A 25,438-nucleotide genomic window follows, 5' to 3' on the forward strand; every position below is an offset into this window, starting at 1 on the left:
GCCAAGGTCTCCCACTGCATCTGGGGCCAGTGCCAGAAGTCTTGACTTGTGTCTTGCTACTGGACTTTGATGCCTCTGGAGGAGTGAGGCTGATGACTTTGCACAACCCTGCCTTACTTAAGTCCTATTCACTTGCACCACCCTCCTGAAGTCATACGTGCTCTTCAAGAACAAGGACAAACAATTCATATTTAATTTGCTGCTCACTCAAAGCCACAGATCTTTTTCATATGAAATGTTTGTCTAACCATACCTCCTCAGTCTTATACTTGCAAATTCAACCTGTGTAAAACTGTACATTATCTACATTTACACTGAAATAAAACTGTATGGTAATTTTTATCTCATTAAATTTAATCAAATGTCTTAGGCTAAGATCTTTTTGGATCTTGTATCTGGTGTGGTAGCTTCTCTCTCTACCTCTCCCCCAACTTTGTGTCACTTGCATGTTTGATATGCATATATCTATGCCATTTTCCAAGTGACTTCACTGCCATGGTGTCAATCATCTGCTATAACCCAATATTGACTTCTGATTTTATTAATCTTCACCTAGACACCAGAAGCATTGTAAAGACAAAAAACTCTTTTCTCTTCCCAGTAACTTCTGGTTAGCTCCATAGTGACCTTGAGTGGGCAGTCTACACTCTGAAGCAGTCACTGGTAAGACCATCACCCCTTACTTTTAGCTCTTCAGTGGGAAAAGGAGGAATGGATGTGTTGCAATATTCATAGATTCCACTACATTATCTTTCCTGCTAAACTGATCCCTCTTCTAAACTTCCTTATTTCCACAGAAGATATATTTCCAGTCTCCAAGGTTCATTATCCCTGATTCCTCAATTTAAAGTGCTATCTTCAAAGTAACTAAGAATCTCCTAATTGCCAAATTTGGTGGCATTTTCTCAACTCTCATCTTTCTTGTTCTCTTTGCAGCATTTGATACTAGAGACCATACTCTTCTCTTGTATACTTAACTCTCTTCAGTTTGCAGAAAATTATATAAGTATATCAACTATAAAATCATGTGTCATATCTTTAAAAAATTGGAAACAAATTTATAACCTGTTTTTTTGTTAAAATTTTGTTAAATACATAAAAATATAATACCTGATTAATTTGCAAGAACTGAGTGACATTAGGGAAGATTATTAGCTGAATTTTAATAAAAACCTTTATATAACTAGTGGATGGGATTGACAAATAAGCATTGTGATTTTGTAAGCCAATGGTGTACTTCTTCCATATAGATCTATATATCTTTGTGAGGTATTTTTTTCAGCTATGACAGCCATTAAAACTAAGTAATGAAATAAACTGTAATTAGAACCAAGACTTCTGAATTACTATCACAAAATAAGCCAATTTTTTAAAAATATGGCATATTCTATCATACTGTTCACTGAAACATCATTAACAATTATTATTAATTTGGGAAAAGAGGATTGTTTTTACTGTTCTCAAATCAATTTTTTTCATTTTTTGTTTTTGTGCAACCTTTAAAATGTCTATTTTTGTGTAAATTTACATATGATTTTCTAAGCAAATATACACATACTAATGGCATACATTCAAAACTAATTTACTGATAGAGGTATATGATCAAAAACTCTGTAGATCACAAGTCTAAAGATACAGTTAATCTTCATTTCCAAACTATTTTTACTTCCTAAAAGATCATTAGGCAAGTCTGAGAGAAAAAAAAGGTACGAAACATGACAGAGGCAATTTCAGATGTTGCTTAAGCCTGGTTATGCGGTAATATAATAGTAATGAGTAACATAATGTAATAGTAGTGAGGTAATATAATAGTAAAGGCATCTAACTTTATATAGAACTTTAGAGTTTGCAAAGCACTATACATACATACATACATACGTACATATGTATACACACACATACACATATACACATTAGGTCATGGGCCTCATAATAATCCCATAAGCTAAGTACTACAGGTATTACTCCATTTTACAGATGAGAAAACTAAGGCTCAAACAGGTTAAGTAACGTGGTCATACAACTAGATACAAAAGGAACACAGTATCTTCTTATTCCAAGTGTTTTTTCAAATATATTAAGGATTGCCTATAATGTGCCATGATTTTAAAATAATGCAAATAGTCAAAAAATATTTAGCAAATGTAATCTATGGCAACCAGTGGTGACGAAGAAAGGGCACGGGATTTGGAATTGGAGTAGCTGGGTTCAAATCCTAGGTATTACTTATTACAAACTACTTTTTTACTTTAGTGATCTGGGATAAGCCAGTGGGCCTTTAGTTTCCTTATCTGTACAAATGAGGAGGTCAGATGAGATGATTTATGAAGCAGTGTCATACAGTGCAAAGAGAACTAGCTTTGGAGTCACAGGTCCTGGTTCAAACATGTCTTCTGATACATACTGTCTATGTGACCTCAGGCAAGACACTTAACTTTCCTGGGGTTGCTTAGCAATCTTGAAAGAATTGGTCTAGAAGGCTTCTGAGGGCCATTCCATCTATGATCCTGTGAGCTGAAAAGTTCTGTCCATCTCTAAATATGACCCTGTGACCCAAAGATATTACAAAGGCATCCACATGCTATTAGGGTACATTTTATAGCTCAACTTCTTTGCAGGAAAGAACATTCTTACTAGTTGTTATTCAGGAAAGTAAGCAAGCAGCCATTAAATCACTTTGAGCATAAGCCAAAAACAAATCCTTATTTCAAATGGAATTGTTTTTTAAAAAAAAATCTAAAATTGGTTAAGTTCAAACTAATGATACTTTTATTTTCGAGATGTAGTAGAATTTACACAATAAATTTGACATAATGTAGCTTCCAGGGATTAGTGTCTTAATTATGTCTTTAGAGAGATTTGAAATGGTGACTCTGACATGCATTCTTAAGTATTACCTATTTTGCTTAAAGAAGGTGGATTCTGTTTCTAAGGAACATTTACTTCTGACATTTCGATCCCTGACTTTAGTGGCTGCAGACTCTGCACCTCTGTGCCGCACTTAGGACAAGTGAAGTACATGTCAAACAAGTAGCTGCTTTTAACACAATAATAACAAAACACATGTACACAACCTATGGTATGAGGCATAGTGGGCCACTCTCCACAAAGGGAACATTCTTTGCCATGGGTGGCTAATGTATCATCACTGTTAGGAACACCTGTGATGGGGATACACCAAGATGACAGTTTGGCTTTCAACTTTTGGATATTAATAAGTGGTAAGAGAAAGATCAGAAATTCTGCAAAACCATGCCACAAAAGTTCCCTGTTCATGTACTCAAAGCCAACTTCTCGGATGTTTTGGGGTTTGCAAAATACAGATCGAATACCTAAGAGACGCTCTGTCAATGTAGCAAACTTTCCTTTTTGAAGGAAAATCAGGAAATTAACCAAACTACTTACTTTCAAAAGCCCAACAATAAAATTAGTACACTGTTTGATTTTATAGAACGATGCTAAATGGTGGTTACGGAATAAATCATAACATCTTTCTTCTAACCACCTTCCTCCAATTGTGCAAACAGCATACCATAACTTTTGATTTTTACTTAGTGGCTGATATTTCTGAGTTTGAGAAAAATCATTCTTGTATTGGATATTCATAATTGACTGTCCCACAGTGGCATTCTTGGAGTAAATGGTGAATCTCCATAAGAAAAGCCACAAAAATGCTTTTACCTCAGGTTCAAACCGGGCTAAGAGCCCTGGCTTAAATCCATGAAAACAATGAGTAAACTGGGACCAAACTAATTGTTCCAGGGCTTTGTTCAGTTCCAGGGCATCCAGTTGACTTATTCTCAGTACAGGGCTTGTGTGCTCAGTATTCTTTCCTTTGGAAGACATATCTTCTTCACTGCAGGACTCTGGTGAAAACAAACAAATAAGTCAACACACCCCAATTTATTAATGCTTAAATTTTGTAAAAGCATGATTCGTGTTCAGGACATTCAGGACAAAAACTATACCATTAAACAGTGCAAAAATATACTATAGCAATGTAGTTACTATAATTTCTTTATTATAACTGTATTCTTTCTCCTATCTCATATATATTTACATACTATATATATGTATATATGTGTGTGTACACACACACATTTAGTTGGTTGTATCCTTTTTCTTTTTTGCTAGGCAATGGGGTTAAGTAACTTGCCAGGGTCACACAGCTAGTAAGTGTTATGTGTCTCAGGCCCGACTTGCACTCAGGTCCTCCTGAATCCAGGGCCGGTGCTCTATCCACTGTGCCACCTAGCTGCCCCGGTTGTATTTTTTTTTCAACAAACCACTTCCAAGGCAGAAGTGTCCCATAAACTTTTAGCCAGATACTTTAACCATTACCATAAAAAAATTAAAATTAACACTATTTTCCAAATTACCTTTAAGTTAATATGATTAATGGGAAAGTTTATCATAAGACTAATAACTGTAAACTATAACTTTTCACTAGATGGTGAATCAAGACAAGAGTTTAATCTGTAGCTCTGGCATTTTCCACATTTATATTTTTAAATGAATAATTTAATTTTTAATCGCTATCCTTTTCATTGATAAAGGCAAGTGGTGGGGATAAGAGAGGTGAATGCCTATCATGCTACTGTGAAAACTGACAAGGGAAAATCAATTCTTTTTAAAAAACAATCCAAATAAATATAGTAATATTATCACTAAAATACTAATAGGTACAAATTATATATGGGGGAAATTTTCAAAGGAATATTGAAAGCTATAGCACAAATGTTATTCAGAAATGTGGTGAACTGTAGGGGTCACGGGTATAGGATAAAAAAGAGAACAAAAGTGTCAGGAATATTACACATCACCAAAATGATGAGGTAGGGAGTCTTTTCCCTTATCTAGACTACTCTTTTCCTCAAATTATAGTCCATTTACAGAGTTAGGGTCCTGATTTAGAATCAGAGAAACATGAGGTATATATACTCACATTCTGAAGGACAGTGACTCTGGCTTGGTTTGTTGTAATATGGCACTGTACTGATATTCAATAGAAAAGCATCCACATTTTGGCTGCATCACTGGAATACCACAGATTAGAACATCAGGATGAATCTAATAAGATGAAAATAGGGATAAAATTTTATACCTGGGTTTAAAAAATCAACTTTACAAGAACAAGATAGAAGGGGAGACATTAATTTACCTGAAAAAGATCTGAAAGTGGTAACACAAACTTCAGCTGCATTAATTGAAGCACAGCATCCAAGACTATGGAACAGAAGCATAATTCTTCAAATGAATAAATGAAAGAGATTGTATGAAGTGCCCACTATGTGACAGACACTGTGCTAGGCACTATAGATATAAATCCAGAAATGAGACAGTAATTGCCCTCAAGGAGTTTACATCAAATGGGAGAACAACACATACAGCAGAGTGCCAGGGAAAGGTTGGAGAGTCAAAGGAATGGTGAACAGTCAAAGTGCAGTCCAATGTCAACGTACTTTTCAGAAGCAATAGCAGGATTGATTTGATACTGTTAGGTAGGTAGATACTGTTAGGTAGAAAGAATGGGTGGAGAAGGGCAGAATGTGTAGTGTGGCAAGATGTCCCAAAATGTCTGGGGTAGGTGGATGTAAAACATGGTCTAGGTTGTTAGATACATTCATTAAGGCAAGTTTGCACTCACTCACTAGCCACTCATTGCTTAGCAGATTTAATTCACTTAGGGAGAGGCATGATATCTAGTACAGATTGGTATGTTCGAGGTGGGGAGTAGAAGAGTTGCCAGGTGAATGGCACAATATCCCAAACTTTCTAGTGTGGATGGCTATATACTACTGAAAAGATTATGGGGAATGAGTGAGGTGGGAGAAATAAGAAAACATATGGCACAGTATTAACTACCTTACATCACCATAAAGGGTGTCCCAAAAACCTTACTGCAGCTTTAAGATACTACTAAAACTTAAAACTAAAACTGCACTAATGTTTTTGGGATATTCTGTATTTCTTCATAGCCTTAGTCTGAATTCCAGATTATCATAAACTATTTTCAACCCCAAATAGACTATGTTAAAATAGCATGAGTAAAAAGAAGAGTTGAGCATCATTTGAATGATTAAAGAAAAAATCAAAGTATACCTGTTTTAATAACATCTGAAATTCCTAAGGAGCAGAGAAACAGCAAGCAACTCATAATTTTGATATACATCACATGTCAATAGCAATCAATTGGCAAGCATTTACTACGTGCCAGGTACTGTGCCAAGCATTGGGGATACAAAGAAAGGCAAAACCATAGCCTCTGCTCTTAATGAGTTCATATTCTAATTCGAGAGACAACTTTCAAAGAACTGTACATACAAGATATATAGTATAAACAGAAGGTAATCTAAGTGGGAAGGCACTAGTACTGGGTAGGGGGTAGATGGAGGGGACCACTTAGAAAGACCTCCTTTAGAAAGCGAGATTTGAGCTGATCCCTGATGGAAGCCAGAAGTTAGAGGTGAGGAGGTAGTGCATTCCAGGCATGGAGGACAGTCAGTCAAAAGGCATGGAGTTAGGAGATGGCACATCTTTTAAAAGGAATGCAAGACTAGAGACACTGAATCGCATATCACATGGAAGGGAGAGACTGGAAAGGTAAGAAGGAGTCCACCTTATTGATGGTTTTAAATGCCAAACAAGGCTTTAGATTTGATCCTGGAGGTGTAAGAGGCCAATAGAGCTTACTGAGTGGGGAGGGGGTGTGATATGGTCAAACTTGTGCTGTAGGAAGATCACCTTGGCAACTAAGTTGAAGGATGGACTGGGGAAAGACTTGATGTAGTGAGACCAAACAGAAGGCTCTTGCCATAGTTTAAGTGTGAAAGTGATGAGGGCAGTACCAGATACATGGGTGTGTGAGTGAAGAGTTGACAAATAAAAGGTAGAAATGACAAGACTTGGAAACAGACTGGATATGTGGGGTGAGTATAAGCAAGTAGTCAAGGGAATCAATGTTATAAGCCTGCATGACTGGATGGGGGTACCTTTGACAATAACAGGGAAGTTGGGAAGAGGGTAGGGCTTGGAGGGAAAATAATGAGTTCTGTTTTGTACATGTTGAGTTTGAAATGTCTATGAGGCATAGATTTGGTGATGAGATACTGAAGTCAACTGGGTCAAGAAACCCAGAGAGGAAGAAAAAAAAAAGTATGGCAAGCATAAGATTATGGATCTAGAACTTGAAGGGACTTTGAAAGTCATCTAATCCAACCCCCTCATTTTATGGATGAGGAATCTGAGGCCCAGGGAGGCTAAGGAACTTGGTCAAAGTACTCTAATACCAGAGCCAGTATTCTTTTCACTATAACATGCTGCCTTCAGTCTTAGGGGATCACTCTGTATCCTCAGTTTAAAGCAATACATGATTGTAGAAGGCTCCTAGTCTTTGGATTATCATGATGGACATAGGCTTCAAGTAGAGGGGAATCTTGTGGGATTTATTCTGTTCCACAGCTGGTTGGGAGACAGTAATCTCTGAATTTGGGGTAATCCTGAAGATGTATAAAGTCCTCGGTTTAGGCATTTCAAGATTTCTTCTTAAATGCTATCTAGTTCAATATAAATTGAGAAAGACAGAGAAAGACATAGAGAAGGAGAAAGTGAGAGAGACAGACAGATAGTCTGATACTGCCTGAATCATTACAATGAAGCTACTTGAGTTAAGAAAATTCGGATCAGGTTTCATCTCTAGTAATAAGCGCCCCCCACTACAAAGTAAACTCCTTGTAAGGATTATTTCATTTAAAATATTTATATCTCCAGTGCCTAAGAGAGTGCCTGGAACACAGCAGGTGCTTAATAAATCTATATTGATTAACCTATATATACTTTCTTTCCAATTGCTTCCCCTGTCCCTCATTCTACAGTGCATGTATTGATGTCTTTTGAACTTAAGAGTGAAAGAAAAGGGGGTATAAGAATTCTGTATGAGAACTCCACAGGTAGACTTCTGGTTGAGATGGTGACATTTTGATACTTTTATTTCAAAAGAAAAGAAATCAAAAAATGTCAATGAACTGTTAAAAAATGAACAGAAAAAAAAGTTCAGAAGAAGAGAGAGGATAGCATTGGAATTACTATGTCAAATTTGAATTACACAAAAAAAAAAAATCCCAATGACCCCAAGATGTGTGTAGTGGGAGAAATAGCAAACTGCACATGACAGATGTTTTCAGTTGCAAATAAAATCTCCTTTTTTGTTTTTCTGCCTATGTCCATGTTGGATGCTGTTTATTAAGTTTATAATAACAAGGAAAATTTACAAGAAAAAAAGGTGGCAATATTTTACAGAGCAGTCCAGCGCTCCCAAATACACTTCAGCAAGTATATCTGAAAGGGCACCATAAAGAATGATCATCAAGAACACCAAAAAAAAATAACAGTGAATTCTTCCATAGAGGTCAGGATTATACCAGCCAAAAGCCTATGAGTTCTTAGAGGATGAAAAGAGAGGTAGAAGGCAGCCTCAACTATTCTAAATGGTTTAGTGCAGACCTTCTGAACAGGAGGGGGAAAAGCAGTCTAAAGTCTGCAGTCTAAGACAGGATGGGCTGCAGTGGGCCTGTCCTCACAGAGTTTTAAAAACGTGGGTTCTCATACTCACAATGTACCAGGTGAGGAGAAAGTTAGCACAACAGAGGGGATGTTATTTCTGACCTGCTGAAGCAGCAGGGAGGGCCACAGACCCAGTCTCCATAGGTCATTGCTAAGAGATACAATAGTAACAAGAGCCATGGAGCACTCAAATCCGCAGTAGAAGATAAAGTGAGCTCAACAAGAAGGGATACAGGAGCCAGTATGATGAAGGAGGAAGGGGTGGGGAAGTAGGGAAAGGGATGGGAGCTTTGCAAAGAAGCCTAAGACCAGGGTTATCTCTATCATTTGATCAGGGCCTATCAGGGCCAGAACTGGGCTCAGAACCAACTCCCAGTTGGGTATTTTGTCAATAATTGAATTGGTATTGGAGAGAAAGCAAAAGCTGAGATTGCAGCAGACAATGAAGCTTGGTACTAGAGACCCCTATCTAGAATTGCAGTGGTATCAAGACTACAGTGGAAAGAAGACCAAACAGGAACTGTGCACTACATTCAAGAGTTCATGAAAAGGTAGAGATGGGACCTAACACAAAGTTCCAACACAGAAATTGAGACTGGAGATGAAAAAAGGAAGAGAAGTGGCAAACAAAATGAAGAAATAGCATGAGTTACACGAGGCCCAAGAGGTTAACCCAGAAGAGACTGTTATCTACAGGTACAAACAGTCAGAGAAAAGAAAAGCTTAGCCACAAAGACCTCAAGTGCGGCTGGAAGAAACAAAGCAATAGATGAATCGCTGAATAAATGGTAGTATATGAATATAATGGAATATTATTATACAATATTACACAATAAGAAACGACAAGAAGGACATCTTAGGAGTAACCTAGGAAGATATGTGTGAACTGATTAACAGTACAGGGGGCAGAGATTATCTTATTTAAACTTTGTATCTATGCCACTGTCCAGTATAGTGTGGTCCACAGTAGACATACAAGAGTAAGAATTAACTAAAAATGGAGTGGGCTACCTCTATTTGTAGTGGTTTCCTCCTCTCTGGAAGTCTTCAGGCAAAGGCTGGTTGACTCTTAATGAGACATATTGTAAAGAGGATTCTTTTTCAAATATGTATCAGTCTAGATGTCCACTGGTCTTTTCTACCTACAAAATTCTGTGATTTCATGAAATGTTAACTCTATTTTGACCACTCCCATATTCTATCTATTTTCCTCCATCCATTTCACAGATATTCATTTTAATATTTAGCTCTCCCTCTTATGCTCAAAAAGTATACTTTATTGGAGTTGGATTTTTCTCACCTCATACTCACTTTTCAAATCTTTGCAATTTGGCTTCTGAGCTCATCACTCAATTGAAAATGTTCTCTCCAAGGTTATCTTTTCTCAGTCCTTTTCCTTCTTGACTTTTCTGTATTTTTTTGACCCTGTAAATCACCGCTAGCCATTCTCCCCACACCGTACTCTCATGACGCTCCTCTCTCCCGGTTCTCTTTCTCCTGTCTGGCTGCTTTTCAGTCTCCTTTGCAGGATTAACATTCACATCACTCTCATACATGGGTGTGCCATAGGCCATTCTTCTCTATTTCCTCTCAGTGATCTAGTTTCTACCAGTTTGTGAGTGTGTGTGTGTGCGTGTGTGTGTACCCAGTCCACCTGAATGTCTCACAGGAGCCTCAAACTCAGTATATTCAAAATATAACTCACCCTTTCTCCAAATCCTCCCTTCTTCTATAATCTCTATTTCTAACAAAGGCACCAAAATTCTTCTAGTCATTCAGGTTTGCAACCTTAGAGTCATCCTTTGTTCTTCCTTCTCCCTCATTTCTTACATCCAATCAGTTGTCTTGTCAATTCTATTACTGTACTCCAAACTAATGTATTTTACATTTGTCCCTTCTCTCCATCCACTCATCACTTTTTACCCTGACATATACTAATAGTCCCCTAATTGTTTCCCTATTTCTAGCCTGTCTTCTATAAAGATGACAAATTCTTAAGATGTAGGTTTGACCACGTCACTATCCTGCTGAAGAAATTGCAGTGATTCTCTGCTGTCTCGAGGACAAAGTCCAAACCTGCTGTTTGACCCTTACAACTTCCAACTTAATTTTTTAGACCTATGGTACATTACAGACAAGTTCTAGTCAAACTTACCCACTTCACTGCTCCTTTCCCATGTCATTCCATTACTCCCATCTGTGCCTTTTGCCTGGAATGCACTCCTCCTTCATCTCTACCACTAAGAACACTGAGCTTCAAACTACAGCTCTAGGTATTATATCCTTCAGGAAGCCTATCCTGATCCCATCAGTTGTTAATATCTTCTTCCTGGAAATTCCTTTGTATACAAGGTATCCCAAAGGTCTTAGTGCAGTTTTAGGTTTTAGTAAGCTTAAAACTGCACTAAAACTTTTAGGATACCCAGTGCTATGCATAACAGCATATAAGTTCTTTGAAGACAGGGACTATTTGATTTATGTTTTTATATCCTCAGCAGTTAACATAGTGCCTGGCACAAGCAAGTACTTAATAAATGTTTGTTGAATTGGACTGAATTGATTGTTATGATTTTAAGCTCACCATACAATCTTACTAACATAACTTGATTTGACCAGAATATTTTCAGGGGGGTCCCACATTTTTCTTTACTCCACACATGCTATCTCATGCTTTTAACATTTTCGTCCCCTTTTCCTGACCTTTTAAAGTCCTAAAAATTAAGCCTTGGTCACGTATTTCCAGTCAATAAAAACCGGAAAAAAAAAAAAAGAGTCCAACCACCAACAGGTTATTATCTTTTTAGCAAAGGAGACCCCAAGTCAGAGATATATGAAGGGAATGCTTAAGGCAAAAAGAAGACCAGATAAAAGGTGTAACGTCTACCAAGGTTAGGGTGATTAACTTGTCACATAAATATGTTTAAGACAAAATGATCTTGCACTAAAAACTATTAAAAAGGTCTCCTGCTGACATTTTATCACCAGGCATGTCACGTTGCTTTTCTTTCACTGAAAAACAACTGAAAATCAGTTTACCAAGAATAGCAATATATAACTTCTTTTTAAAAATAATACATGTTTTGTTTTATTTTTGTCTCCAAAAATCAAAAGCGCTTCTTATATAGCATATTCCATAACCAAAACAAATTAATGTATATCACTGAGGAAACAGGAATTTCTCAGGATGTATTTTAGAGCTTTTATTGAGTATTGTACAAATTATGAATGAATATATTTTATTTAGAAACATGTTATTGACAGAAATTTATCAATAATAATGTGAGTATTGTCAAGGGCCTGTCAATATTAATGTAATTATGATTAAGGGGATAACATGGATTTTAGCTATAATACCAAGTAACATCTCCTACATTGCTGCTATCAATATAAGCCATTATTATTGACTTGTTCCGAGACTCTCAGTATTAGATGTATTACCATTAGGCATATTTGTCAATGCATACTGCCTACAAAAATTCTACATTCAAATTTACAGATCTGTAAACCTTGTCAGCAGAAATGCATGATTCCCAAATAACATCTAAGGTCTCATCTGTCCCACAACCTTCTTTGCTCCTGTCCCAACACATATTTACGTACACACACACACACACACACACACACACACACACACACACACGCTATACTACTCTAATTCTACAATAATAAACTAATTTCTACAAAGTCATGCTCCTCTAACTCTTCTAGTAATCAAAGAGGATGAGACTGAACATCCCATTAGCCACTTCAGTTTTTAAAAAAGCTGAAGGGGAAACATACACATAACCAACCCTAATTTAAAGGATTGGGGATAGTTATGCAAATTTAATTCTGTGACTGAAGATTGCTAAGCTTCTTGCCCATACCCAAATATTTTATTTCCTTTGTGAAGTCAGATAGATTTACTGTCTATTGCATTGAAATCAATACTAATAAATGGGACATGCATCAAAAAGGGATTTAGCAGGACAGCTATTCCCAGAACAAATTACAAACACAGGCATAAGAGAACAAGTTATCACTAAGTCTCATTAGCAATAGTGTGACTTTGTGGACAGTGAACAGGACTGGAAGTGAAAAACTGAGTTCAAATCCCACCTTTGTTACTGAATTACTTAATGACTTTATGCAGGTAAATTAATCTCCTTCACTTCTTTCTCTTGCCTACTTCCTTTAGCCTAAATAGGACAAGGTTTACCTTATAAAGATATGGTGCTTCATTATTCTAAATCCTAATGTTCATTTTAAAATTGTGCAGCTATAGCTTTAACAAATTTAGGATGCCTAACATGACGCTATTTTTTTTTTTTTTACAATTCTGCCATCTTATTTCCTTAAGTGTTTGTCAATAGCGCTATATTTTACAAGTTACATTTTGCTAAGAACAGTAGATCTTTTGGTTAAAAATGAAAGACAACATCAACACCTTTTGTGTTTTACTAATCTTTTTGAAAACTATCACACTACTTATTTTACTATAAAAGTAATAATTGTTGAGTTGTTTCGATCACATCTGATTCTTCAGGACCTCATTTGGGGTTTTCTTGGCAGAGATACTAGAGTGATTTGCCATTTCCCTCTCCAGCTCATTTTACAGAGGAGAAACTGAGGCAAACAGGGTTAAGTGACTTGGCTGGGGTCACAGCTAGTATGAGTTTGTGCCACCTAGCTGCCCCTCAAAAGTGGACAGACCTGATATTTTCACTCAATCTCTAGGGCAATTTTAATTGAACATCACACTTTTCACTTCTCTTTCTATAACTGTGATACAGGACAATCTTGAAAAAGAAAGAATACTGTAGAAATGATACTTGAATAATCATGGAACAAGTTTTTATATTAGACTTGTGTTCTAGTCTCAGCTCCATCACTTTGCATTCAATATAAGTAGTCTATTACCTCAGTTTCTTCATCTGTAAAACACTTACCCTATCATCCTCACAGACTTGAGATCTTCACATTTAGATCTCAAAAAGAGGAGAAAAGCCAAAGGCATTAAATAGTAAAGCATTTATTTTCACCTTCAGGAATATCTGATGGAAAGCATGGATACAGGAAGGAAAAGAAACTAGAGCAGAGTAGTAAAAATAAAAGAACAAATGAGACAAGTATGCATTGACAGGATTAGGTGATAAAGATATAAGGAAGATCAAGTAAGAAAATAAAGCCATCCCCAAAAGATATTTAAGAGTAAAAGGAAAACAGAAAGTGGAGGTATGCTCAAAAGATAAAAACAGACACATTAAGATGACATGGAACAAACAAGAAGCTGTGGGTAATAGAGGAAGGTGTTGTTTTCTTTTTTTTAAATTTAAATAATAGAACTCTTTCAAGACCCAGAATAGTTACAGATCCAGGGGCAAGAGCATGGGCCTGTGCCAGGATTCTAATCAAAGGATGAAGAAATAAGCAATTTGGATGCAGACGTCATAGCCTGAGAAGTAAACAGTAAGATTAAATTGTTGGAAGAAAAGTGCTCTGGGGCCTAATTACCCCACAGCTGAGTACTGCAAGACTTTTGAGGACTGTTTAAAGCAGCTGTCTTTGGCAGCAGTTTTTAATGGCATATAGGAGAAAGGCAAAATGACCAAAAATGAGACAAGAACTATTAATAATGAGAATTTAAAATGAGGAAAGGTGAAGTACTAGAAATTGGAGACCACTGGCATTACTCAACATTATACAAAACTTATGCCAGTATCAGGCTGCAAATGATGGTAAGAATAGAATATGTGATGACACATGAAATTTAGAGGTTTGCCATTAAGGGATGGAAAATGACTGGGATTTTTTGTTGTAATTAAGAAGACTAATGAACTTTTGATTATTTAAACCATGACTTTCTCTTGAAGGCCACGCAAAAGTAGAATGCTGGACAATGAAATGTGAAGATATTCCATGCTAATAAGAACATCATATCACCTATGGTGGCCCTCAAGCGGTCAGCAGAAAGAAAGATAGATAGATAGATATAGATAGATGGATGGATAGATAGAAAGATTATAAATGAACATTGTATATTATTCAGAAGAAATCATTACCAAATGTGAAAGGAAGGAGTGTAAAGACTAAAAAAAGAAGACTAAGTCCAGTTTAGCACTTTAGCAAATATTATAAGAGAAAAAGTGAAATCAGTTGACTGAAGATGGTGGGTTGCTCTTCACTGTTCTTGGATGGCTTCAAGCAGAAGCTAAATGACCATTTGTCAGGTATATTATAAGTGGGGATTCCTTTTCAGGTATGGGTTAGAATAGATGGTCCCAGGATCACTTCTAATTCTAAATTGTCAGGAAAATATAAATGAGAGAGAGAATGAGAGAGAGAGAGAGAGAGAGAGAGAAAGACAGAGAGTGTTCAGTATGGCACAGCACAAAGAACAGTGGTCTGAGAAAGGAAAACCAGGTTCTAGTCTTGGCTCTGCCACTCATCTGTGCCAGTTGTTTGATCTGTATAGGCCCAAGTGTTTCTGTCTGTATAAGAAGAAAGTTGCAGTAGATTATCATTAAGGTCCCTCCTAGTTCTACAATTCTATGATTTTTATATCTCATTACTTCCCTTATGAAATAATATCTGTAAGTGTGAAGCACAAGAGAAAAAGGGATGATGGGGAAAGATGTATAAATGTAGTAACAGAAATTGTTTAGGAGAAGGAGATCATACTTCGTTCTTTAGAAGCTTTAATTCCACAAGGAACACAAAGAGATTAAGGAAATACTAAGTACACAGATCATAAATCAAAAATAAAAGTTGAGAATAGACAGAAAGGAAGAGAATAAAGACTCTTATAGAAAAAAAGTACAGAAAAAGAAAAAAAAACTAAAAAACAAAATAAATTGAAAGGAAGTAGATGAAGAAGGATTCTGAATATGCCACTTAACTGAGAAATGAAAAAGAAAAAGAAAGAAGGGGGAAGAATTACATAAGTAAAAGAAATAAAAATAAATTAGGAAAAACTATAAAACTAGGGAAAAGGCTGACAAAGAGAAAGGGGTAGGAAAGGTGGGTAAGCAAGGTCAGAGTGCTTGTGGGAATAGGGTTGCAGCAATGTAGATTAGGCAAAACTAATGGTAGAGCCAACCCCCTCCCCCCCCAAAAAACATCAATTAAAAAATACTAGAGACACAAATAGAGGAAAATATAAACACAACTCTCATAACTTTAAATGAGAATGGACTGGAGGAGCTAGGTGGCACAACGGATAGAGCACAGGCAGGGGTGGGGAACCTGAGGCCTTGAGGAACCACATATGGCTTTCTAGGTCCTTGGGTGCAGCCTTTTGACTGAGTCCAAGTTTTACAGAACAAATCCTTTTATTTAAGGGGATTTGTTCTATGAAGTTTGGATTTGGTCAAAGAGCCACACTTGAGGATCTAGCTAGAAGGCCACATGTGGCCTTGAGGCCACAGGTTCCCCACCCCTGGCACAGACCCTGGAGTAGGGAGGACCTGAGTTCAAACTCGGCCTCAGACACTTATTTGGTTGTGTGACCCGGGACTTAACCCCAATTGCCTCCCCTCAATGTAAATGCATTAAATAATATAATAAAATGAGAATGATAGTGAAAAAAAAGCATTATCTTACAGTTTCAAGAAAGATAATACAAGAAAAGATATACATAGAATAAAAAATGAGAGGCTAGAACAAATTTACTATGCATAAAAAGTAGGAGTTGCAATCATATCAGACAAAGCAAAAGCAAAAATTTACAATATGAAGAGATAAACAAGCAAAGTCAATTATGCTGAAAGGAACCATAAACAAACATTAACATTCAATCTATGTGTTCCAATGTCATAATATTTAACTTCATAAAGGAAAAGTAAATCAAATTACAAAAAGATATAGTAATGCAATAATAATAGAAGACTTTAATGTCTCTCTCTCAGATATGGACAAACCCAACAAGATAAATGAAAGGGAAAATATAGAATTGAACAAATTTGGAGAAACTAGAGCTAAAAGATTTACAGTGTCTTCTAAATAGGATAATAAATGTATTTCTTAGCTCCACATGTAACTTCTACAAAAACTGACCATATACTAGGGCATAGACATATTCTAAATAAATGTGAAAAGATAGAAAAAGTAAACACATTCTTTATGGACCATAACACAATAAAAATAGTAATCAATTCAGAGAATACAAACAAAAGACATAGACCTAAATGGAAGCTTAATAATAAAATCCTAAATAACGAATTGTTCAAAGGAAAAAAAAAATCACAGAAACAATCATTATGTGAACGACAATGATAATGATGAAAAAATTGTACTACAATTTCTAGAATGTAGCTAAAATAGTTCTCAGGGAAAACATTATGTTCCTAAAATATATTAGTAAAATAGAAAAAGAGGATTAAATAACTGAATATGCATTTAAAATTAGAAAGTGAATAATCCAAAACAAGCAAAAAAAGAGGAGAGATTGAAAATCACAAGAAAAATAGAAAAACTGGATCTGAGACTATAGAAACCTAAGGAAAAAAAATCACTCAAAAATGATTTTTTGAAAATACTATCAAAATTGATAAACTTTTAGCCACTTAGCTTAAAAAGAGGGCAAAAGTCAAAACAACAAAACAGCAAGTGAATGAAGTAAAATCATAACAAACTCAGAAGAAATAAAAATAATCAGAACCTACAATGAACAGTTATATAGTAACAAAACTATAAACAAAACAGAGGACTATCTTCAAAAACATAAAACAACAAAACTAACAAAAGACCAGACATGTTAAGCAATCTAGTATCAGACTAGGAAAAAGAACTAGCTGTAAAGGAACTATCAAGAGAAAAGGAAAACAAAAACAAAAGCTTTCATTCCTGCTGAGTCCACAGAAGAATTCTATCAAACTTTTAATAAAAACAACAATTAGCACAACCATATTTTTCTCAAAAACTGAAAAAGTGTTTTATTAGATTCTTTTTATGAGATATAGTCCTAACAGCTAAACCAGAAAGGGATAAAACACAAAATAACTATAAACTAATTATCATTAATAAACATTGATTCAAAAACTGTAAATAAAATCTTGCCAGACTACAGCAATTCATCAAAGAAATCATTCATTATGATGAAGTTAGATTTACATAAGGAACACAAGGATGGTTCAACATTAGGAAAACAATCAACATAATTATTGATATTAAAAGCAAAAATATACAAAGCCACATAATTATCTCAATAAATGCTGATAAAGCATTTGCCAAAGCAGAACATTCATCTGTGTTAAAAACCATACAAAGCATAGGTATTAAAGAGGTATTTTTAATAGGACAAAAAGCATATATCTTAAACCAAAAGCAATCATCATATGCAATGGAGAATCACTAGAAGCTTTGCCAATAAATAAAGGAGTAAAACAAAGATGCCCCCTTTCTCAGGTAGTATTTAATAGAAGCTCTAAAAATGTAAGCAATAGCATTAAGGCCAGAAAAATAAGTTCAAGATGTAAAGATAGGCAAAGGAGACAAAATTATCCCTACTTGCTGATGACATGATGGTTTATTTAGAAAATTCTACTGAATCACCAAATCTTTGTTATAAGGGAAGGCTTTCTGGTTGAGATGAGGGAGAAGGATAAAGGGAAAATTTATCTGATGCAGAAATAAAACATATCAATCAAATCTATTTATAAAAATAACATATCCAAATCTGCAAATAATGGTTAGAAAAATATAAATCAAAACAATTCTGAATTTTCACTTCATATACTTTGCAAACTGGCAACAAAGATAAGAGGTGGAAAAAGCAATCTGTAATTACAGCTAGGTTCCAAACAGTGGAAAATAATGAATTCTTTGAAGTTGTTGCAATATTCAAATTTGCACTGTATATTTCCATTGAGTTAGAACAAAGACTGCATTTGACAGAATTATAACTTCACACATGTGAATCTGAATACATGTGACCATATGAGGGGATTCATTATTTGCACTAATCAGTACCTAGCTGTATGTTTTTTTAAAATTTTTTCAAAATTAATTTATTTTAAAAAAATAAAAAGCTAATTTATTTTGATTCATCAACAATCACTTCCATAAGCTTTTGAGTTTTAAATTTTTCTCCCCTCCCTCCCCAAGACAGCATGCAATCTGATACAGGCTATACATATACATTCCTATTAAACATATTTTCACATTAGTCATTTTGTAAGGAAGAATTAGAACCACAAGAAAGAGGAAACAAAACAAAACAGAAGAAAAAATAGCAAATAGTATGCTTCGATCTGCATTCCAACTCTATAGTTCTTTCTTTGGATGTGGATAGCATTTTCCATCATGAGACTTTTGGAGATGTCTTAGATCCTTGCATTTCTGAGAAGGGCTAAGTCTATCAAAGTTACTCATCGCACAATGTGGCTGACACTATGTACAACCTTGTCCTGGTTCTGCTCACTTCAGTCAGCATCAGTCCATACAAATCTCTCCAGGTTTTTCTGAAGTCTGCCTGCTCATCATTTCTTATAGCACAATAGTGTTCCATTACATTCATATACCACAGCTTGTTCAGCCATTCCCCAATTGATGGGCATTCTCTCAATTTCCAATTCTTTGCCACCACAGAAAGAGCTGCTATAAATATTTTTGTACATGTGGGTCCTTTTCCCATTTTTATCATCTCTTTGGGATACAGCCCTAGAAGTGCTATTGCTAGGTCAAAGGTAGCTGTATGTTTTTAAAAAGTGACTAAAATGTCCATCCATACCTTTTGACCCAGAGATTCTACAGCTAGTGCGCTATATGAAGGAGGTCAATGACAGAAAGACCCATATCATACCAAAACATTCACAACAGCACTTTTTATGGCAGCAAATAACTGGAATCGTAGCAGATGCCCGTTAACAGGGAATGATTAAATAACCTGTGGTAAATGAATGTAATGAAATACTAAATATCAATACATCAGAGAAACAGGAGAAAATCAGTAAGAATTGATACAGAATGAAGTAAGCAGATCTAGAAAATCACTACATATGATAACTGCAAGGTAAATGGAAAGAATGAAACAAAAGTGAATGCTGTATAAGTCAACAAGCATTTATTAAGTGCCTATTCTATAACAGGAACTGTGCTGGATATAATTGTGATGATCAAACTTGGCCCTTGAAAAGAGAGAAAATTCACCTTCCTCTCCCTGTGGATAAGAAATATCACATTGTCATACACGGTCAGATTATTAGTTTTGCTGAATTGTTTTTTTAGCCTCTATTTCTTCTTAAGCTTCATTATAGGATGAGTAGAAAAGTTATATTCTGAAAAGAACATGATACAAAAATAAAAGGTATCAATAGAAATAAAAATTTAAAAAAATTAGCCTATCTAAGGTTGGAGAGATTATCAGGTTGATTACAGGGTAATGATTTCTATTTTTAGCCACAAAAACTCTTGAAGATCATTTACAGTGGATGACAACAGTCTAATGAACTTCATAGTGTAGCACATAAATACCACACGTTCTGGGCTCCTTCCTTCCACTTTTCTATAGATAAGGAAGTTACCATCCCTCACTCTTAATTTCTCATTCATAGTAACCAGAATTGGCTTCCCTTAGTTCTTGGCTCATTCCCCATAAAACTTTGCAAATTCATTCAAGGAGGAAATCAGTGGAAAACTGGACCAGCAAAGGATTACATGTCTGATGGGAGTGAATTCACTAGCTCAGGGGTGATCACACTCTTCAAATAAACCTTGCTTTACTCTAGAATCATCTTTCATACAGTCATTCCTTGGACTCTGTGATTTGAACCTGAGCACTGACAGATTTATCCATCAGATTAATAGGAATTAACAATTCTATTATGTTGTCATTTCAGCTGTGTCTGTTTGTGACCCCATTTAGAATTTTCTTGGCAAAGATACCGGAGTGGTTTGCCATTTCCTTCTCCAGCTCATTTTACAGATGAAGAAACTGAGGTAAATAGGGTTATGTGACTTGCCCAGGGTCATACAGCTAGTGTTTGAGGCCATGTCTGAACTCAGGTCTCTTGACTCCGGGCCCAGCACTCTATCCACCGTGCCCCCTAGCTGCCCAATATTATCATAGCTAACACTACTATAGCACCTACTATATGCCAGGCAGGGGACCTAGGCGGCAGAGTGGACATGGTGCTGGGCCAGGAAAAGGAAGTCTTATCTTTCTGAGTTCAACTCAAAGTGTCTCAGACACTTACTAGCTATGTGACCCTAGGCAATCACAGATTCTTTTAGTATGATCCTTTAAGTATGAAATAGAAATAGTAAAGAAAAGTATAGGGTAGGCAGGGTAAGATTGTGAAAAGAACTCTGGATTTGGAGTCAAATGACCAAAGTTCTATTACCAGCTGGGTAAGGTTGGCCAAGTCACTTAATGAGCCCACAACTGTGAAATTAGGATAACAGTACTTACGGTTCTTACCTCACAGGGCTATTGTGAGGTTAAAATGGAATAATGTATGTCAAGTGATTTGCAAATTGGAAAGCAGTGTCAGTTATTATGTTATTATAAAATAAAACCAGAAAATCTTCAAGTATATCAAAGTCAGGAAAGTAGAAGAGGGATTTGACTTGTTTTCTTTGGTCCCAGGGGGCAATAACCAGAAACAAGTAGAAGTTGCAGAGGCAAATTTAGGCTTGATGATAGGAAAAACTTCCTACCAAAGCTACCTAAAAGTGGGAGGAGATGCTTCAGGTGGTAGTAGGTTCCTCCTCATTGGAGGTCTTCAAACACGGCTGAATGCCTACTTTTGGGAAATGTCATAGATGGGATTGTGTTTTGGCATTAGTTGGGTTAGGGGATTACCAAGGTCTCTATTCCCCGACTCCCCATAGAATTTTGTGAAAGCAATCTAATTAAATGCAAAGTAGCCAGGTGGGAGGAGAGCATTAGTAATTGGAAACACAGAGAATCATGATAGTGCTTGTAGAGGGGACACCCTGAAATAGAAGAAAGAAAAAAATTAGAGAAAAAAAAGAAATTTTATGTTTAGAAGAAACTAATAAGTGATTAAATAAGGAACTTTTTTCTTTTGTAGTTTGGTACTGAGTCAACAAGGATTTATTAAGTACCTGCTATGTGCTAGGCAAAGAAAAACAAAAAAACCGTCCCTGCTCTCTACAAGCTCACAGTCTGATGGGGACACAACATGCAAACAACTACATACATCAAGACATATACAAGATAAATCGGGGATAATCTTTGAGGGAAGTCACTAGCAATAAAGAGGGATTAGCAAAGATACAGAAGATAGTCTGTATCTGATGAGTCCTGAAGGATGCCAAGGAAGCCAAGAGTCAAAGATGAAGAGGGAGAGAATTCCAGGCACAAAGGACAGTCAGTGAAAATATAGTGTTGGAAGATGGATTATGTGAGGAACAAACAAGAAGCCAGTGTCACTGGATGGAAGAAGATGTGGAAGGGAATGAGGTGAAAAAGAATTATAAAGGATATATAGAACAGAAATATCTTTTATAACAAAAAGCCTGTGACGATTAGATGACAGAGTAGATAAAAGTGCTTTGAAAAGTGTCAAGTTCTCTCTTTCTGTCTGTCTCTCATTATATATGGCATTTATAGCCTGAAGGAATCTCAGAGAATCTGGTCCAACCTGCTCATTTAACAGAATAGGAAATTTCGGTCCAGAGAAGTTAACTAACCAGCCCAATTTCACTTAACTAGACAGTCTCAGATCCAAGACTAAAACCCAGTTTCCTGACTCCTAGCTTATCACTCCTGGACTATGCTACCTTAATGCTGTTTACGTGTAGAGGAAGAAGGGTTTTCTTGGGAAATTATCCACTAAATTGGCACATTTCTTTCAAAAATCCATATTCTGCTCAAGATTTCCCAGCTTTAATCTCTTCCAATAAAAGCAAATGGTAATCAAGATAAAATCAGAGTTTGTAAAGACAAAGGAAAAACAAATAAAAACCTAAAACAAAAAAGAAAAGCCAATGATCCTCTGTCCCTCTAGTTCACATCTTCCTTTAGTATTCCATGATTAGAAAATTGTAGTGTATATTGTGGTTTTATTTTTCTACGGTTTTCAGAAGTCAATATTAGAAACTTCAGTGGGGTTGGGGTAAGACACACAATACACATGATTTTTTCTGCCAAACTAAATGCTCACATGATGAAAATTTCTTTGGCTTTTCATTAGATATCATGCATGTAGCATTTTCAATATTAAGACTCCAAAACCGAGGGGGCAAACAGAATCAAGATTCTTAACTAACTCAAAATCCTAACATAAAGACCAGAGATACAAGCAGTGCCAAAACCAACTTCAGAAGAATTAAAACCACCAGTGAAAACTCTGGAAACAGCAAATATCCAGTAAGACAGAGATTCATGAAAATAAAGCTGAGAAGTTTGGCAGACAAGTGATTTTATGTTTCCCTAAGGAACCATTTTTGCTATTCACCTGTGTCCCCAATATACTTTCATCTTGTGATAATATTCTTTATTCTATATTACTTAGTGAAGTGACAGGAAACCTATTTGCTTAGTTCCTCAACATCCCAGACCACATAGGGAAGTGAAAACATGGACACAGTAAGATGTGAGGGGAGAGAGGAAGGAAACTTTAGACATCCTAGGAGCCTGGTTCCAAATGACAGTAAACAGTCAAAGCATGGCACAACCTATGAATAGCTTCCAAGATGATGTGAATAACTGTTATCTATTTTGCAGAAGGGCAAAACTGATACAATGAAGTTACCACTGGGTTAAAAAATCAGAAGCCTTGGGTTATAGTCTTAGTTTCACCCATTACTCTGAGACTGTTTCCTCATTGGTAAAATGGGGATAATACTTGTATTATACCTCCTAGATCATGGGGGTAATATGAAGACCAAATGTATGGACATTTACCTCTCTTTCATTTAAGCTTTAAAATGGGCATTAGGTTGGTTCAAGGACTCTTACTTCTACCTACCTCAAGCTTTATGAGAAGTGTTTTGTAATTTATAAATGCCAGTTCTATTATAATTATTACAAATTTTTTTTTTAGTTAAAAAGTTAACCAAGTCAAAATGAATTTGGTAAAATTTAAAAGGTAACAAAGTTAAAGTGAATTTGGGCCAACTCTCTGATGGAAATATTTATTTTGCAATTAAAAGGGTGAGCCCAAATTTTACTAGTGAACCCAAATTTTAAATTTAGGATCAAAGTTTATAATTGAAAAGGGTCCTGTAAGGTAGGTCATTTAGTACAATATACCTATTTTATAGATGAGGAAACTGAGGACAAAGTTAATAAACTCATCCAAGGTATTAAAGGGTAGAGACAGGATTCAGATCCAAAAATGCTATTACTTTACCAGCTTGGATCATGTCATTACCCTGCTACTTCGTCTTGGATAAAATGCAAACTTCTCTGTTTGCCATTTAAGGCTCTTAATAATCTGGCTCCAGCATACCTTTCATGGTTTATTATATATTACTTTTTTATACACTGTAAGATCCTGCAAAACTTTGTTTGTATGTGTTCCAAGAAAATGACAGTCTGACACACAGCAATAAATGCTTTTTCTTTCATTCATTCATTCGTTCGTTCCGTTCGTTCATTCATGCCTACTTGCAGTCCCTCCTACAAGTTATTCCTAGCTCCAAGACTTTTCGTCCTGTCCCCCAGGCTTGGGAAGCACTCCCTTTTCACTTCCACCTCTTAGAATCTCTAGCTTTCATCAAAGCTCAGCTCTAGAGCCATTTTTTACCGGAGATGCTTCTGGTTCTCCTTAGATGCTAGTTTTCCTCTTCCCCCACTGACTTTTTACTTATTTTGTATGTCATTTGCGTACACAACGTCCCCATCCCCTCCCCTTCAAAAAGTAAGCTAGCAAAGTCTATGACAAATATTCACATTTGATCCTCTCACAACAGTTCTAAGAGACAGGTGATATTAAGATTTTCATTTTATAGTTAAGTAAACTGAGGCAGGTAGAGCTTAAATGACATGCTCAAGGTGGCTGAACTCGTAAGCATCTGAGGCCACATCTGAACTCCAGACCCAGCACTCTTCACCACCTGCCTGGTTTTTGCTTTGTGACTCTATCGCTTAACATAGTAGAAACTTAATAAACGCGTGTTAATTGACAGGGTGCTTTACGCCACTACATGGACCGTTTAAAAAGTTATTTTAAGAATGACGCAGTACTTCATAAAAAAAAAAAGTGACGCTGTAACTTTTAGCACCCTAACCTGTATTAAGTGGCATCACAATTCCTCCTCCCCCTTTATCAGAAGCCAATTTTCCAATAACTGACCCCTCTGTAAGCCGGTTTCCATCGCTAACTATTTTTACGGTAGAGAAGCCCCTGCAGTGAGCATACTTGTTGGAAAGTGTTAGGAACTTGCTCCTGAGGAACAGACTTGGGAAAGGCCGGGATGCGTCTACCCGGTGGCGATGCGGGCATTTGGACGGGGCCTTCGGGGATCTGGGGAGGCCTGAGCCGGAAGAGCCAACGACCCCCCGCCCCCAGGCCCAGTGGGTCGGAATTCCTCGAGAAGGCCTCGGGGCAAAGCACGGAGAGCTCCCGCCGCGGCTCGGCGAGCTCTCGGACTCGGCCGCGGGCACTGGAGGGGGTCGGGGGCGCGCGGCAGCTTCCGCCCAGTTTCCTCTTCCCCGCCCCTCCGGAGTCCGGGCACTTTTGTTTGCTCCTACCTGGAACGAGGAAGCCGGTCCGCGGGCGTAACCACGCAGGCCGGAGCTCGCGGACCGGGCCCCCAAACGGGCAACGCCCCGAGCGAGGAAGGACCAGGCGATTGGCCTGCCGGCTGTCAATCACTGCACGCACACGCGCGGACACCGAAGAGCCGACGCCGGCAGGAATGATGTGGGAGAAACCACGGTCCAGGCGGACTTTCTCGGAAACATTCGGTGGACGCTTCCCCCTCC

At 36.8% G+C, this 25,438-nt stretch overlaps 1 protein-coding gene across 3 annotated transcripts; it reads right to left on the bottom strand.

Moving 5' to 3' along the window:
• Positions 1-1,566: 1,566 nt before the first annotated feature.
• On the bottom strand, positions 1,567-25,438 carry LOC114053925 (peroxisome biogenesis factor 2). 3 transcript variants are annotated; one of them, XM_027877074.1, is made up of 3 exons: positions 25,205-25,438; positions 4,946-5,070; positions 1,567-3,866 (listed from the first exon to the last, which is right to left on the bottom strand). In XM_027877074.1, exon 3 carries the CDS (start codon positions 3,844-3,846, stop codon positions 2,929-2,931), a length of 918 nt encoding a protein of 305 aa, XP_027732875.1. In that variant the 5' UTR covers positions 3,847-3,866; positions 4,946-5,070; positions 25,205-25,438; the 3' UTR covers positions 1,567-2,928. The 3 variants fall into 3 exon arrangements, with proteins under 3 accessions (XP_027732875.1, XP_027732877.1, XP_027732876.1); XM_027877076.1 differs by lacking the exon at positions 25,205-25,438 and adding an exon at positions 24,873-25,028; XM_027877075.1 differs by lacking the exon at positions 25,205-25,438 and adding an exon at positions 5,162-5,821.

The sequence above is a fragment of the Vombatus ursinus genome, unplaced genomic scaffold (assembly GCF_900497805.2).
Source record: "Vombatus ursinus unplaced genomic scaffold, bare-nosed wombat genome assembly UNPS02014812.1, whole genome shotgun sequence".
In the NCBI taxonomy this organism is placed as follows: domain Eukaryota; kingdom Metazoa; phylum Chordata; class Mammalia; order Diprotodontia; family Vombatidae; genus Vombatus; species Vombatus ursinus.

Excerpts from the sequence above, each read along its gene's own strand:
- LOC114053925 (XM_027877074.1), bottom strand. The coding sequence starts at position 3,846 with ATGTCTTCCAAAGGAAAGAATACTGAGCACACAAGCCCTGTACTGAGA.